The sequence below is a fragment of the Triplophysa rosa genome, linkage group LG12 (genome assembly GCF_024868665.1).
Source record: "Triplophysa rosa linkage group LG12, Trosa_1v2, whole genome shotgun sequence".
NCBI lineage: Eukaryota > Metazoa > Chordata > Actinopteri > Cypriniformes > Nemacheilidae > Triplophysa > Triplophysa rosa.
Window position 1 is genome coordinate 14,162,613 of NC_079901.1, and position 17,321 is coordinate 14,179,933.

The 17,321-nt window shown below is 38.6% G+C and overlaps 1 protein-coding gene across 1 annotated transcript in view; it reads right to left on the minus strand.

The window, feature by feature from the left end:
- The window catches only part of tp53i11b (tumor protein p53 inducible protein 11b), a 42,700-nt gene that overhangs the window by 5,054 nt on the left and 20,325 nt on the right, over positions 1-17,321 (minus strand). The window contains exons 2-5 of the mRNA XM_057347612.1: positions 8,709-8,822; positions 7,876-8,013; positions 922-980; positions 446-494 (exon numbers count right to left, since the gene is read on the minus strand). Coding sequence (XP_057203595.1) covers positions 446-494; positions 922-980; positions 7,876-8,004 — 237 coding nt within the window. The 5' untranslated portion in view covers positions 8,005-8,013; positions 8,709-8,822. The remainder of the gene's footprint in view (positions 1-445; positions 495-921; positions 981-7,875; positions 8,014-8,708; positions 8,823-17,321) is intronic.

A 17,321-nucleotide genomic window follows, 5' to 3' on the forward strand; every position in this document is an offset into this window, starting at 1 on the left:
TTTAAAGGGCACATCCCATGAGAAATCAAAGTTTATCTACCCTTCACATTTGTAGCTAATGGTAGTCTGGAATATTTTCACTGTTGTTTACTTTCAGTTAATAAACTCATTGGGAGGATTTTAATTACGTTTAATTATGCAGAGCTTGTTGAGTTTTCATTATTAATTCAGTCATGCTGTACTTGTTTCAAATGAGTGTATTGCATAAATGCTGAATCAGACTGCGTTAGTCTTTGTGGTTGTGAAACGGATTCATTCTCATCTGCTTCGAATACTAACATTCAATTCCCATTATTTACCATCCAGAGTTTTTAAAACAGCTCCACGCATGTTATGATAGATGACATAGATACTATTTCCTAAGCAAAGATATCAGCCAATCCATTTTTTAAAAAGAGGACCTCATAGGAAATCATTTAAAAAATCCACGAGATATAAAACTCACCATAAGGGCCATGACTGTGAAAACCACTGCGGAGAACAGAATCCATAACCTTCACAAGACAAAACCACATCAGAGTGAGTAGAAAAGACAGCTTTGACTGTACATTCTCTATTCTAAAACTCCAAGGGCACTTCAGCAAGGATGTACACCAGCAACATACTGCATTATAGCTGAATAGGGATGTAACAATATTATCAATATCGTGTTATCGCAATAGCAAAATTGTCTCAATTTTATTGTGGTCACATGACTGTATGAAACGATAGGTCGTCCAGGCCTAACATAGAGAATGTTCGAAAAAATTATAGATGTTACCTTTGTCAAGGTCTATCTGGTGCAATCATTTTATTTTATAAAAGGGATTTTTAGGTCATTTGACCCATCTCATACTATAACTCGTAAACCTAAGCAACAGTTAAATTCCCTGAATGCTGCACTGAAGAAATGCATTGAGCAGCACTGGGATTTGGTCTTACCTCAGTCCCACAGGCTCCCGAACTGCAAACTTAATCTCATTCCCCAGCATCTGACTGATCTGAGAGCGCAAGAAAAAACTACAATCAAAATCAAGCAAATTTACAACAGATTGCAAGACTTAAACATAAAACAAACATTTAGTTCATTATTCTGCATTAAAGGTCCAGTGAATAAAATTTAGCGGCATCTAGCGATGAGGTTGCGAATTGCAACCAACGGCTCACTCCACCGTTCTCCCCTCCCTTTCGAAGCACTACGGTGGCTGACACAGGACTAAGATGTCGTCACATTTTAACTTCTTTGCCGAAGGAGATAACATATTTACAAAACGCCTACTGTAGAAACAACATGGCGAATTCCATGCCAGGGGAAGCACGGTGAATGTAGATAGAAATAGCTCATGTAAGGTCTTTATACACCTCTGAAGACATAGTTATGCATATTATATTGCGTTTCTGTCAATGGAACCTCCAGAAAATTACACACTGGACCTTTAACTATATCAGTCTGAAGCACATTCGTGTAGCGTAAATCATGAAGACATCTTTAATTAATGTGAAGAAACCTGCCGTCGACACTGACATCTGGAGGCCTCGGGTGGATCAGTGGATTAATAACACACTATATTTAGCATGAAATCCAATTTAATAACAAATTAACAAATGCACCCACCCACATTGAGTCTCTGATGATTTTCCACAGATTCACACGTATTCAGGTTCATGGCTGTCATTCAAAGTGCCAACCTACTCTCTCTTCATAGTTGGAAACAAAAAAGCGGCTGCACTACAAGGAAATCAAAGAGTTGGCAGAATCCTTCATTGTTGAAGCGCTTTTCAGGAGGTGAGAATATTCTATCATTAGCAGCGTATCACAGATTCCCATATGGCTGCTGAAAACCATAATAAAAGACACAGGCGTTTCTCCAGAAGGAGCAGGATGGTTTGTAAAGAAAGCTTTAGTGCTGAAGAGTAAACCAACAGAAAAGAAGCTGATGAGAGTTTTTATAATAGAAGGATTTATAAATACTGCATAGAAACATATTAAGGTCCAATGTGTATTTTTTTTTACGGAAATGCAATATAATATACATAACTATGTTTTCAGAGGTGTATTAAGACCTTATGTAATGAAGTGTTACGTTTTTATAACAAACTGCTCTACAGAGCGCATTTCGTAAAAACATTATCTCCTTCAGCAAAGAAGCAAAAACATCTTAGTCCTGTGTCAGCCACCGTAGTTCTTCGAAAGGGAGGGGGGAGAGGTGGAGTGAGCCATTGGTTGCAATTCGCATCCTCACCACTAGATTCCACTAAATTTCATACACTGGACGTTTAAAATGATAAATGAATAAAAGTGGAAACAGTTTCAAGCTGTTTGCCTAAAGGAATGTTTTGATCTGTAGCCATGTGATGCCAGAATGTTGCTTATCACTATCATCCATCACAATGTGACTCCAGTTCCCCCCCCCCACACACACACATCAAATAATTTCAAGGATTCACTTTCAGATTTAAATCCGATCTGTATGTGGCCTGAATGTTCCCAGGCATGCTGGGATTGAGGTTAGTAGATCAGCACCTGAAGAAGATAGCAGAATCGCATGCTTGCTCGCTCTACAAACCTTTTATTCAAGTCACATCTCCAGGTTTGCTGTTTGCTTCACTTATTCTCAATGGCTTTTCACCAAAGTTACACCTTCAATATCCTACTTATTGTGATGGACTAGTTCAATAAGACAGGAGTAATGTACTGTACTACACGAGATGTGACTGGATCTGTGTGGCTTTCCTTAAAGAGATGGGGAAAATAAACGTGAGAGCTCAGGGAGATAAGAACGGAAAAATGCCAGAGAGCGACACAATGGAAGCAGAGAGCTGGGAAATTAGCATGTGAAGATAAAGAGTAGCTACACACTATGAGGGCTCGGATTGTGCAGGTCCCTGTAGATGCTGATTTCACATGAGTGAAAATGAATTAGATTTGTCTGGATGCAAAAAGACTAGACTGTCAGGATGCGAAAACGTGTGGTTGGAAACAAACCATTTAGAAACACACACAAATACACAAAGCTGCACAGACAATGATCCTGACTTCCACCTTGACCAATGAGCAGCAAGTAAACCGATATAAAAGCATTTTTTTGTAACACCTGATACTGGTGTCACCCAGAACAAAGAAACACACGAACACAACAATTATTTCAATGTGTCATTCGCCAAGGGGCTGTTTTAGGTTAATGAAATGACAACACCATACAAAGATGTCTCGGTGAGCGGAGACACGCACAGAATCATTTTATGGTTGAGAGAGCGAAAAGTGATGAAACTAGAGAAAATAAAATTAGATTTCTGCACAAAGACTGTCAAAATAGCAGGACAGCTATGACGAGATACAATATAGTTTAACCGTCTCACTGTGAGGCGACAGTGCTGCCCAATGAGTCACAGCTTCCTGAAAGTTTTAAAGACTTTGAAACATTTTTACACAAAGAAAGGTTATGATGTAAAAAAGAAATATTTGAGGTTCTGCACAATTTACAGGTCACCAATCAAATCTGACATTTATCATGTAAAGTCTTTTGTACATAAGGTTAGATTTTATTGCTTCCATTAAAATACGAAGATTCTCTTCTCAAATCATGCTGGGATAACATGAATCATCAGTCCGAGTTAGCTTGACAGATGCTGCTTTTAAGCAAACAACTTTTGGAATCCATAGAAATTCACTCTAGATACTTTGTATTTTTATTTATTTAATAAAATGACATTTTTAAATTGCTTTTGAAAAGGTTAGCGGTACCTGTTTTTCCATTGCACCCGAGTTACACTGAGCTCCAATAAACTGTTTTATCGGACGCACACGCCTGATCCAAAGTTAACTTCCGGTCTGTGTCTGGCTATAATTTAATTTATATTATTATTCATTTATATTAACATTTTATTGTATATTAATTGTATTAAATTAAATTAAAACTACTCCACAGTTATTGATTCTTTGCAGAGGTTTACCGGAAGTTAAGTTTGGTGCGCATAACGTTTATGTTGTTGCCACTAAAACAGTCTATAGGTGGCAAGAGAAAATCACATGCGATTAACAATATTAAGTTGAGATATTCAATGCAGTGTAACTTTAATCCCGTCTGATTTCAATCTGATTCACATCCAATGGGCTATATGCACGCGTTCCTTCCGCGTTTCACAGGAAGAACCCACGGCAGTTTCCGGTTGGGGAGACTTAAAGCAGGGAGAAATGGGAAACTGAGAAAAGAGTTCAATTTAGCAGATGCTGTACATTGAGGCACACCACAGTGGTATATAGAAGTGGCATTCTACCGTATTTGAAATGATACTTTGAAAAGTTCACATTAACATTCAAACATTTCCTGTAGCTCAGTGGTAAGAGCATGGCGCTAACAACGCCAAGGTCGTGGGTTCGATCCCAGGGGATTGCACATACTTAGAAACAAATGTATAGGATAATGCAATGTAAGTCGTCTGCCAAATGCATAAATGTAAATACGATAGAACATCACTTCTATATACCACTGCGGTGTGTAGCAATGTACAGCATCTGCTAAATTTAAATCTCTCTGCTTTATGTCTCCCCAACCGCAACCGGGTTCTTCCTGTGAAAAGCGGAAGTAACACGTGCATATAGCCAATTGAGACCAATTGCATCACTGCAAATTCGAATTCCTCTGGTGGTTGTTTGTGCGTTTCAAGAATCTCAGAATGTCGTCCATTTATTTCACCAGCCAAGACCTTCTGAGCTCAAAAACAGCATAAATACTTTCATTTACTGGCTGCTTTTGCAACTGAGAGAACGTCTTGATCGAAGGCTACTGCAGGTCAGAGTCGGAATGCGGCTGATAAAAACTGGATTGTGCGGTGAAAAGAATCTCATGAGAGCTATTACAAAGCCTTGATGTAATGAAGAAGTTATGTAAACAAAGACTGTGCTTTTGAGAATTTCTAACATTGCAAATGGAAATGGGAAGCTCAGCGAGGTCACGACTCCATGTTTTCATCTGCCTCCGTCTCTTTCTACTGCTGCCAAATAATTGCGGATGCAAATATATATTCCAATTTGTTTGATTTGCAATCAATTACAACCAATTCTCTTTGAGCCATGTTGAATGAATTAATTCACACAGCGGTCACCTTGATAATGCCACCGGGCAAATATTTTCTGTCTGGGTAATAAGTTCCTGTCTACATGAGTGGCGAAGGATCGAAAAAATATAATGGTAGTCAAAAGTGTCCCAGAACTGTGCTTTTCTACATTCTTCAAAATATCTTCTTTTGTGTTCAACAGAACGGAGAAATGTATACAGATTTGGAACAACTCCAGGGTGAGTAAATGAAGTCAGAATTTTCATTATTGGGTGAACTCTCCCTTCAAGTCAATAACATGGTTTATGAAAGTTTACAGGTTTTATTTCACGTATGATAGTTTACAGGTTTTATTTCATATATGATATCACATGTATCAAACTGCATCAGAAATAAAGTAATTCTTTCAAAAAGAAATATTCTGGTTGGTCCAGGGTTCGTTTACCAAAAAAGAACTCTTTAAGTTGTTCTACACCTGTTTGACTTTCCATCTTGGAACAATATAAATCCCAGATGATGTTCAATAGAGATAGCATTAAGCAGAACATAATGGACTGACAGATGTAGTTCAACCCACTCACTATTACTGTATGAATAAAATCATACACAAAATCAACATTCTTAAAAATGTATACTAATGTATTCTATAGAAAAAGCTTTCCTTGTAACAACACTTCACTCCGTGTGTTCATAACAGTAACATGTGAATACGTGTGAACAGGCGTGTTTGGCCTCTGGCTGTTGTGACATTAATGAATCATGCATCTGTGCAATCATTCTGGCATTGGTGTTTTTCACAGGAACAGACCCTTCTCCAGGAAGCAGACCTGAATCATAAGCATGAATCATAATTCAGAGTAGTGTGGCTCAGGCCAGTGAACAGAGGGAGAGGAAGGCCAGAAAGAGGAAGAAATAAACAATGCTGTTTTGAAGAGAATGATCCGGCCTGCGTGACCACACACCCCTCCGTCCTTCATCGAGCGCTGGCACATGCGTGATGAAAATAACCTTTGCATAGCAGGAAAGGAAAGTAGAGGAGAAAGCCTTAAACTATCAAGGTTGTGACTCATTTGCAGCTGAACAAGTGAGTTGATTCTTCATTGTAATTTCAGCCAATAAGAGCCTGTAAGATTTGTTAAAGAAACGGTACACCCAAAATAAAAATTTCTCCACAGTTTTTTTAATGGAACATTCCAGAAAACATTCAATAAAGTTTTCTAGACCATTTTAGGTTATTTTTGTGTTATATTAAAAAGAATCATACGGATTTGATAAGAGGGTACATGAGGGTAAGTAAATATTGTGATTTTATTTGTGGATAAATTATTCTTACCACCACTCTGCTCATTCACTTTTATTCAGTATATCTTGAAGGATATTAATGAACAGCTCTGGTGATTCCTACTGTACAAAAACACTCTATATGAAGTCAATAACCACAGATCTGCATCAGATGTGCAAACAGAGGAAGTCCAGGACAAGGCCTCTAACACAGCTCTGTGTAACCCTAACATCACCACATGAATCAAGCCCCTATAACACAGGAAACTCAAGCCTCCTTCTCATGAACAAAACAACAGCCGTTTCACCAAGCCACTCGCTTTCCGGTGGGTGTGCAGCTGAAGACTGAAAAGTAACATTAAGTGCTTCCCTCATTTATCTTCCTCTCTTACAATCCAGATCAACGGATTTTCATTCACTTGTGGCAAGGACAAACAGCCTCACATATGGGTACAGGAATTATTATTCAATGCACTTTAAACATGTAAAAATGTAAAAGCATTTTGATTATCTATATGCATGACTTGGAAAAAGAACCAAACAGACTAATCTTTAAAGCCGCCTTTTCACTGCACACGACATTCGTGATCGGATCCGAAAATTTGGTGTCATCTGCAAAACACAAAAGAAGATATTTTGAAGAATGTTGGTGACCGAACAATGGCGGTACCCATTGACTTCTATTGTATGGACACTACACATGTGCAAGTCAATGGGTACCACTGTGGTTTGGTTACCAACAAAACTTTAAATGATCTTATTTGTGTTCTGCAGAAGAAAGTCATATAGGTTTAAAATGACAAGAGGGTGAGAAACTAATGACAGAATTTTCATTTTTAGGCAGTCAATTTTCATTTCCATTAGGCAGTCGTGGCCTAATGGTTAGAGAGTCGGACTCGTGACCAGAAGGTTTGCCGGTTCGATTCTCAGGGCCGGCGGGTAACGACTGAGGTGCCCTTGAGCAAGGCACCTTACCCCTACTTGCTCCCCGGGCGCTGCAGTGATAGCTGCCCACTGCTCCGGGTGTGCGTGTGTTCAGTACTCTCTGGATGGGTTAAATGCAGAGGTCACATTTTGGGTGTGGGTCACCATATCTGACATATAGGTCACTTCACTTCAAAAAGGAAAAATAGAAAAAGGCAAGTAAACTTTTTAAAACAGTGCAAACCAACTACAAAAACTGTAACACAGAGTCACAAATACTTTGTTCTGTCATCTGCATCAGATAGGTGTACGTGGATTTCTATCTTTTTAAGATTTTTTGGAACGTTTATTAAACGTATTTGTGTATAAGACCTTACTAACAGCAACACGCTGGTTTGCCAGCAACAACTGGCAAACCTAATCAAATTCACCCAACATACCATTTGCGCTTGCATCCTATTTTTGTGCTGGCCTGCACACCTCCTAATCCCAAACAAATACAAACATCTATTTTCTCTACACGCAAGCGTTAACTAACATGGAGGTTACTGTCTGTAAATTAGCCTACTATTCAAGTCACAAAGAATTTCAGGGAGGAAATAACGGCGACAACAATGCAACACAAAGACTGACCTTTGATCTGTGCACCTCTCCATCATCATCCTCTCCACCGACGCCCAGGATCTTGCGTGTCTTGAGGCGGCTCACGAGATCGGTCTGACTGTGTTTCTTCATTAGAGGCGGATGAGGTTTAGCAGCCATTTCAACAGTCTACAGAAGACGACAGGAGAAGGAGAGGATCTGATCAGATTTCTCACTACATGTTCGTGCATGTACCGTACCGTGTGTGCCCTCACACTCCTTTAAACTGAGAATGATTAGATGATCGAGAACTCCCAAACAAGATCTTCAATATGTAGAATCCCCCAGCAACCAGGTTAGCCTGGCATACCAGACAGCCCACTATGAAGTAAGGGATAACTCAAGGGATGCTATTCCATTTAGCTCTCAGTCAGTCATTGGCCAACTCTTTTATAAAAAGATTACTATAATTATGTCAATAAGCAAGCACCACTATTTTCATCACGGGTGGCTCTATTCTGCAATAGCGGTGCCTTCTAAAGACATTACTGCAGCAGCTTTGAGGTTTTATATAGAATTATCATTACTATTATACAATTTGCAACTTCACATCTCACCGCTGAGTTTATCTCATGCAATTTCTGTGACAAGAAGGGGTCCACTAAAGAGACTGGCGCCCCCAGTACCCGGCAGGGCCATAATCCATCCATGCTGGCTTCAAAGTGTTGTCTTACTACAAAGAGGACATTTTGACATAGGCCATTGAGTGTCTCCTGTCATGCACTGCTTGGCCTGCTGGAACATGAGATCTCATTCTAATATAAAAGTCCCAGTCAGTGCAAAAGGACATTGTGATTGTCTTTCAGTGTGTGTATTGAAATCACCTGCTTTGGTGTGCCGGGCAGCAGAAGTACAGACAGCAGGTGCTCCCTCAGCAGAGGGAGAGAGGAGTTTGGTGTCTCAATCGATGAGGAAGGGGATGAAAAGTGTCTGAGGGTCTGAGACAGCCGGAAGGACAAAAACAGAGGTGGATTTGAGACTATCGTAGGCATTGATGTATTCAATTACAGTGTGTAATAAAGTAGATCATTAGACTTCTGAAAATGGAAATTAGAAATTGAATCATGAATAAATGCATGAATGAATTTCTACACTGCAATCATTTGGTGCCAGCTCATGTCCACTTTGCTGAAGAGGGATGAAACAAATCAACACATGAAACTTTCATCAGCCATTCATCGGTAAAAACCTCATTGAAAAGTATAGGATATAGTTAAAATGCTGTGAATAGTAATGCAATGGATCAGATATTATGTTTGATAATGGCTAAGAGTTATCCATTTGCACGCTAAAACAAAGCTAAATCAATCAGTTTAACATTTAAATCTAAACACTCAAACATAAGTATAATATACTAATGCAAAAGTTCATCAGCACTCTTAAAAAAAAAAAAACAGGCATGACATCATCATTACATGTAAGAGGAAGGCAGTGGGGCATCCATCAATCAACATTCTCCATATAACATACAGCAGCAAAGCAATGTCTTTCAATAGTGAGTTTCAATGCGTTTCTTGACATCAGGCTGGTGCTGGTGTGATGCTGATGCAGTTGCCTAGCAACCCCACAGATTGCGCATTTGCCACCCTCCCTCATTATTGAAAGTATATATTCCGTGATGAGGCTTTGTACAATTGACAGCTCACCCCATTGTTACCCTTCTGGCAGTCAAATCAGACCTTTGAAGCAAGTTACAGATCTTACAATCATGGGACTTTTTAGAAGCCACCTTTATGTTGAATGCTCCGCTCCATCTGAAGACATTTTAAGTGTGTGACGGACTAAATAAGCAAAGCATGAATAAGACACATGAATCTTTATTATTAAAATCATTAGAGACATCACTTCAGCACAAGCCTGTGTTTCCACAAAGACATCCAGAGAGCAGACTTTAGCCTGAGGTGGTGTGTCTATGAGGACGAATCTTTTAAAGCAACCCATTATATCTGCAGTGAAATCAGACATGCATGCGCTTGTGTGAAGGAATCAATGAAATAGAGCTGCAAGCCGAAGGATGAAAAACAAAAACGTTTCTTTATAGACAGTGTGTTGGGATGCTCCTAAATAAGTGTTAATGGGTATTTATAATGTAGTGGACTGGTAGTTTGTTATTCTTTAAATCAGGTGCTAAAACAGACATCTGAAGTGCAAATTCTCATTATAAATGATGACAAATGTTATTAAAACTGCCAGTCAAGTAATGATCATCAGCATCAATGAGCCCACTGATGTTAATTGCTTGCCTAGGTCTGAGTCAGTGTGTTCTGCAATATTATCTATGATGATTAAGCCTGCTAAAATGAAATAGCACCATTTCCGGCACAGACGTACACAAACACCTCGGGTGGAACTTACCAAGAGCTCATTTGGTTGGCTATTAACTGTCATAGACATTGGGTCTTCTAAATGAGCGGCCGCGTGCACAAGTTTAGGGCTTTCTGCCTAACCTTTCCTTTACCACCTGTCGTCACTTAAGTTACTCCAGGCAACCCCATGTGACGCACTCTACAGACGCGCTCTCGCAAGTAATTCCAAGTGCACACTGCACAGTCCTCAAAGTCAGTTCATACACAATAAAACACCTTTTATACAGGCACGGCTAGAGTTCTCGTTAGCCGGTTGTAAAAGCGCTGTTATTCAGAGAAACCTTGCAGCTCGAGCTATAGTCTATCGCAGCTTTTCTTAGTCTTTCACTGTATATGATGAAATAATTTTAAAATTAAATATACTGTACATCTACGCGTATATATATATATTTTTATATATAACTATTATCCTAAGATGAAACATGCATTTTGTCTTAGAGAGAAAGAGAGAGGGAGAGAGACAAGGAAAGAGACTTGTGATTGTTGCATACGTGTGCTTTCAACTGTTCCTATCTTTTCTATTATATTTAGAATAAATTGTAGTACGAACATTTTTGTGAATCATGATTTTTTTCGTGAAAGTGTTCATTCGCAGGTTTCACGCACAAATTTGTGCTTATGGATGCTTAGTGAATGAGACCCATTATTTTGATTCATTTAATTATCTTTTTACAACAAATTAACAATAACCTGGCTAATGTATTAAATATTTATAAATGAAAAATTAAATAAATCTAACTGAAAAGAACAGCATATATATACATTTAGTGTACTGTATAAGAGCAACAAAGCAACGTGAGAAAAACTAATTATCACGCTCAATGACTCAAATGACTGACAGTCATTATTCAGAATTAAAACAGAATCCTTGTTTACCTGCAGGCAAGCTTTTAAGCGTCAACACATGCTTTTGTGTCAGCTCCGTGGATTTGCATTCAATTATAACCCCTCTTAAAGGACTCATAAAATGAGCACTTTCAACAAGTTGATATTATTTATTAGGGTCTTCATGAAATGTCTGGAACATATTTTGCTTAAAAACACTCAATCGCTGCGTAAACAAAACCCTTTTTGCCTCGTCAAAAACAGCTATGCTCACAGCAACCCGTTTTGGTGCATGTCTCTTTAAATGATAATGAGTTACAGCGAACCCCACCCCCCTTCCGTCCCGTGTCAACACAACACACGTGTAGTACTGCCATGGCAATGGTTTAGCTAAATTATGTTTCCTGAACTCCTCTGCGGTTAGTTTCATTTTAAACGTCTCAAATCATTCGTCCAGAGACGAAAAAATCTGTCACAGCAAAAAGCGCTCACCTTGTATGCTCGCCTAAAATCCACAGAATGCGCACCAGCAGATCTCAGCGGAATTACGTGGATTTTAGCGCTTGTCGTTGACAAGTTATAACGTTACACACACAACGTGAGAGCATAACTAGTGCTGTGACAGATTTTTCAGCCGAAGGACGAATGATTTGAGACGTTTAAAATGAAACTAACTGCAGTGTTTGCCCCTGTTCATTAGCAAAACAAACAGTTTGCTGCAGCTGAACATATTAACGCACATAATGTAATAACATACATACAGCTAAACCCCAAGTGCCCATTTGCCAAATAACATATAACTATACAGTAAGTTTAACACTGGCTTTGAATGTTCTATTTAGCTCGTGACTGACTTAGTTCCCTTCGCTGTCGTATGCTAACGTTATCCTCCTATATATACGGTACATGTACGTCAATTCAGACTGTTGATCAATATTACTTACATCGTCAGTTTTGTCTCGTTCAGTCGGTCTCGATCCCTCTTGAGGAACAACTTTGAAGCTAATCCTGCTTGTACTGTCCCAGGCTGATAAAGCACTCCGACTTGAAGTGATTCGCGCAAACAAGCAGGTTTTTACTTATAGTTTCTGAGAGATTTCCACTAAAAATAAAATAAATCCACTCCGGTCTCGTCTGAGGTTGGGACTCTGTGCAGCGACTACATTGCATGTTGTCCACAAAATTTAGCCATGGCGTCACGTACACCTCTGTCGCTTGTGAACACAACAATGGCGGCAACGCCGTGGGTGGAATTGTGTAGATTAAGGGGTGGTAATATTATAATAAGAGCCTGCGTCTACGTCGCATCAGGAGCGAAATCTGAACGGCTCGATTTCTCACATGCTTGCAGAGAAAGGCTTACCAAAACAAAGTTACTGGGATCTTGTTTTTCACGTTTCTGGGTTGCTAGATGCACCGGGGACCCAATTATAGCACTTAAATACAGAAAAAATTTGACTTTCATCCAATGGGTCCTTTAAGAATAGAAATCATTCAAACTTGGCTGACTCGATAAGCAGCACACAACAAGTAAGACTTTGTAGAAATTCAATGGTTTATGTCACCAATGATCATCTTAAAGAATAACTTCTTATCCAAAGTGTGTTTAATACAGCGTATAATGAAATCAGCATGTTTTACCAAACAGATGTGATGTTTCTGATCCATTAGTCCTTAAGGCTGAAACATAGCACTGAGCTTTTACGCTCCGAAAGCATCTGTCATGGTTGTGCCACAGATGCGTTTAGTATTGCAAATGCATCTCTCTCATGGCTTGATGAGCTTTTCTTCTCCGTTACCATTATGGCTGGAATGATTATAAGATTACAAGATACAAGTATTAGCCAGAACCCCAGCAATGACAAGACATTCGGTAATGCATGCGCAGCTCACCTTCTGTTTTAAGAGCCTGAGACACTTTATATGAATCCAGGAACAATGTTCCTGTCATAACCCTTTGCTTAACCAAACAAAACCTAATCCTAAAATTTTATAGATTGATAGTGTTGAATGTTCTTCTGAGATCAACAAGGATATTGTTTAAGGAACACATCCCACTTGAGAGAACATAAACCACCGTATGCTTGTTTGCCTTCATAAAATAAACAAATCAGATCAACTTTCTATGTAAAACTCTGCCTGCTGCTACAGATGCCTATTAGATCCTAATCTCATGTGCTGCGCTCAGTTATTGCTGCTGTCATTTTACTCACTCGTCAAAGACAAAGAGCACACTGAAAAAAGGACAAATAAGTGACAAGGCTAAAAGACGCAGATCTCTAATTGACAAGCTATGACAGTTTACTTTAAACACAGAGCAAAGACTCTCGTTCTTTTGTCTCAACTGGAAAATAAGGCAAAGAACCACTGAGCTCACTGAATACCAGTACAGGAAAATCTGATGTAACAGAATTGGAGCTTCACAAATCTTAATATTGTACCTGAAAAGCTCCTTGTATGGTTACTGCCACAGGGCCTGAATTTCTCTCAGTGATGGAAGAAACTTCTCACACATTTGCTCTTCTAGCTTCTGTCAGATGGACTGCTCGATGAAATATAAATAAACTTGGTTAAACATCCACCAGAGGATTCAAATAAATGAGCTGCTATTTTGCAAGACGACATGAACTGTGAACGTTAAACAACTTATGGTGTAAAACACACATATCTTATTGCTTTTTAACTTTTATTACACTTTCGAGTGCCTTGGAGTCATGTTTTTATCCCGTATCCAAAGAGCACCGATACATGGACATGACCTGTCCATCAAGGCTAACACACAACCTTTTTCTCTTGATTCTTATTACAGAATCACAACATTTTATAAAACTTTCAATAAAATCCACGAATGTAGTTCGTACACAGTGTAACAAACATTCGCTGCACAAATTTCATAACAGTTCATTGCACTGGTTACACATACACTCATATCATGTGGAAAAACCATGAAGACGACATAAGCAAAGATAAACTGAAAGCCAATTGCATTCACCTGACTGTGACCCGCACTGCGCACATCGGGATGTGTGTGATGGGTTTTTCTATCTGTTTGGGCATGAGGTTTCCCGCACTTCTGTCTATTCACACCATTTCATGCTCTATCACATGAGCTTACTGTGAGCGACAGGCGAAAAAAGTAAAACATTCTGTTTATGCGCCCAGATGAGACACACGCTCCCCCACCAGAGCTCTGCTGCACCAAAGCACCACCCTATTTACATAGAACACATCTGAGAGGCTTAATGAAATGTAGTGTTTGCATTTCAGTGGAAATGTGAAAATTATTCAATCAAATGCATCAGGCTCTAAACGGGTACTGTAAAATGAATGTGTTGCGTCCAGGTGTCTAGTGAATGCATTTGGTAACCCTTTTTTTCTCTTGAAAATGGTTTAGTTTTCCCGTGATGCTGATGGTTTGTATTCTCTCATCCAGCGCTTGTGATAGGATCAAAAGTGTTCAGTTGGGACGTGCTGCCATTTACAGTTGGTATTAACATGCATCTCATGTGAGTCTCCTGCAACCACTTGTGCCTGGATTTTATTGAGAGAGGAGGGTCTTTAATTTTGTGTCTTAGTTAGGGCTGTCACGATTATGAAATTTGGCTGACGATTAATTGTCTAATAAATCATTGCGATTATGACGATTAATTGTCTGTTTTAGAGCTTTGACTTTTATTTCTCATTCATTTTTTATTCAGCTTTGAAACGACCATATTGTTATGAATATAAAAACTATGTTCTTTTTCTTGGAAATACATAGGAAAAAATTGGGTCATCATACTTAAGGTTTAGGCTTTTACCTGTCAATAATACAACCGCCAAATACTTGTAAATTAAGTAAATTGATCAGGTGTGAATTGAAGCCACCATTAAAATGCTATCAGTCATAGAAAAGCTTCTAGTCTGTTTTTTTTCTCACTTGCAAGACTACAATAAAAGTTTACTTCTATGTTTGGTAGACTGGTTTTCACACTGAAATAATATTAAACTGTACTGCAGGTTATTTTTATGGTATATGCTTTAGTTTTTTTTTTAAGTGATTGTGTTGTGGTGGTACATTTTACAAGTATTACCATGCTTTAGTTACAATACAATAAAATATGCAATATGCAGATGCACTACTGCTCCCCCTACTGTCTTCTATAGAGATGTGCAATAATTGCGATGATCTGAAACCATCGCAATGAGGTCAAACAATCGTGATGAGACGATTATTTAATAATCGTGACAGCCCTAGTCTTAGTTACTTAATACATCAGTGTATCTCCGTAGAGTCAGACAGTCGGTACTGCAATACAAACCCCTTCAGTGTGATACAACCCTGTCTTATTTTTTGAGTTGACAAAAAGTAAATGATTGACTGACACAGTAATGGCCCCAAAAAAAGTTATGTCATATTGCATATTAGTACAAAAAGTATCTAATTGATATTATGCTAATGCAGTAGCCGATAAGAATGCCTCAGCACCAGTGTTGGGTAAGTTACTCTGAAAAAGTAATGAATTACTAGTTACTAATTACATATTCAATCGTGTAATTAGATTACTGTACAAATTACTCTCTCCAAAAAGTATTTAGTTACTTATTACTAATTACTTTCTATACCCTACATCAACCTTGATTAGTTAAGAGATTGAAGGATAGACATGAAACAGCTTATTTCATTCATTCAAATAAATAATATTAAACTACAAAAAGTAGTATTATTAACTGACCAAAGTATTACAAATGTGAGAATTATACATTAAAGCAAGGATTTTAAAGTTAGACTTTGAATTTTGATGTCAATTCCACTATTGCACACACATATTACACAAAGTATTTAGTTTAATTACATCAGAAGTAACTGTAATTAAATTACAGAACAAATAAGAGTAATCCCTTACTTTACTTTTTCAAGGGAAAAGTAATTAAATTACAGTAACTAATTACTTAGTAACTAGTTACACCCAACACTGCTCAGCACCATCTGTCACATTTCGCACAAGCCCTTCTTTATCAGTCATGTGCACTGATTCATTTCTCACTCCCAGTGGAAGTCATTGTGTTGGTTTCACCCCTCATCCCAGCCACCGCTTATTACTCTGATACAACGCTGATCTGCATCAAGCATGACGTGTACGGTTCACATGCTTACAAATCCAGCAGAACCTCCCGCGGTCAGTCAACAGTTCTTGTATACGATCATCGACTGACATTAGATATTTCCTCCACTATGGCTGATAAAAAATACAGAAGCTTTGGTTTGGTTTAATCGACAGACTAGCAGTAAGTCCCTAGAGACACGGTGACATTAGACGGTGTCAAAGAAGTACAAAACGTGGTACATCAGCAATCTACACCGAGATGTCATAAAGGGACAGCCTGTCAGCACCTTGGCTTAAACAATTCAGAACAGTGTGCGGCTTCACAGACGAAAACAAAAGATTCACTCATTCTCGGTGAACGCTGACACTTTGTCAGGTCGCTGCCTGAATAACACAGTGACATTTGAAATATTATCAGATAATTGATGGATAGCAGTCTAAACAATACAGCATTCGATTCACGACACAAACTGTGACAGCAGCTCCACAAACAAAAACAGAACAGGAGGTGAAACACACAAGTGAAAACACTAAAAAACGTCTTTCTGCATGGGTACAGCGTTTTAAAAATATCTACAACTTTGAATAGTGCTAAATCAAAATCCATCTGAAACTGTCTGGAAATGTATTGTGTGAGGCAGTGGATTTGTGACACAAGCTGTGTGTTTTGACGGTTGAAGTGGCTTGACAGGGGATAAATTTAGAGAGGCAACTTCTCAGAGAGACATTCAGCATGTTTCTGGTGTTTACCTCAGGTTACCCTCAGGTTGTTTCCAAACCGGTATAAATGTCTTTGTTCTGTTGAACACAGAGGAATATATTTTGAAGAGTGTCAGTAACCAAACAGATCTCATCCCCCATTTACTGCCATAGTAGGGAAAATACAAAGGGAGTCAATGGGGCATGAGATCTATTTGGTTACTGACATTCTTCCAAATATCTTCCTTTGCGTTTAGCAGAACAAAGACATTTATACAGGTTTGGAAGAATCTGAGGGTGAGTAAATGATGACAGCATTTTCATATTTAGGTAAAACTAAAAATATTAAAAGTAAAGTCAATGCATTAACTGTCAATTGATCAATGCCAACTAACAGTAACAGTAACGTTATTTTTCATTGTTAGTTCATGTTAGCTAATGCATCAACCAATGTTAACAA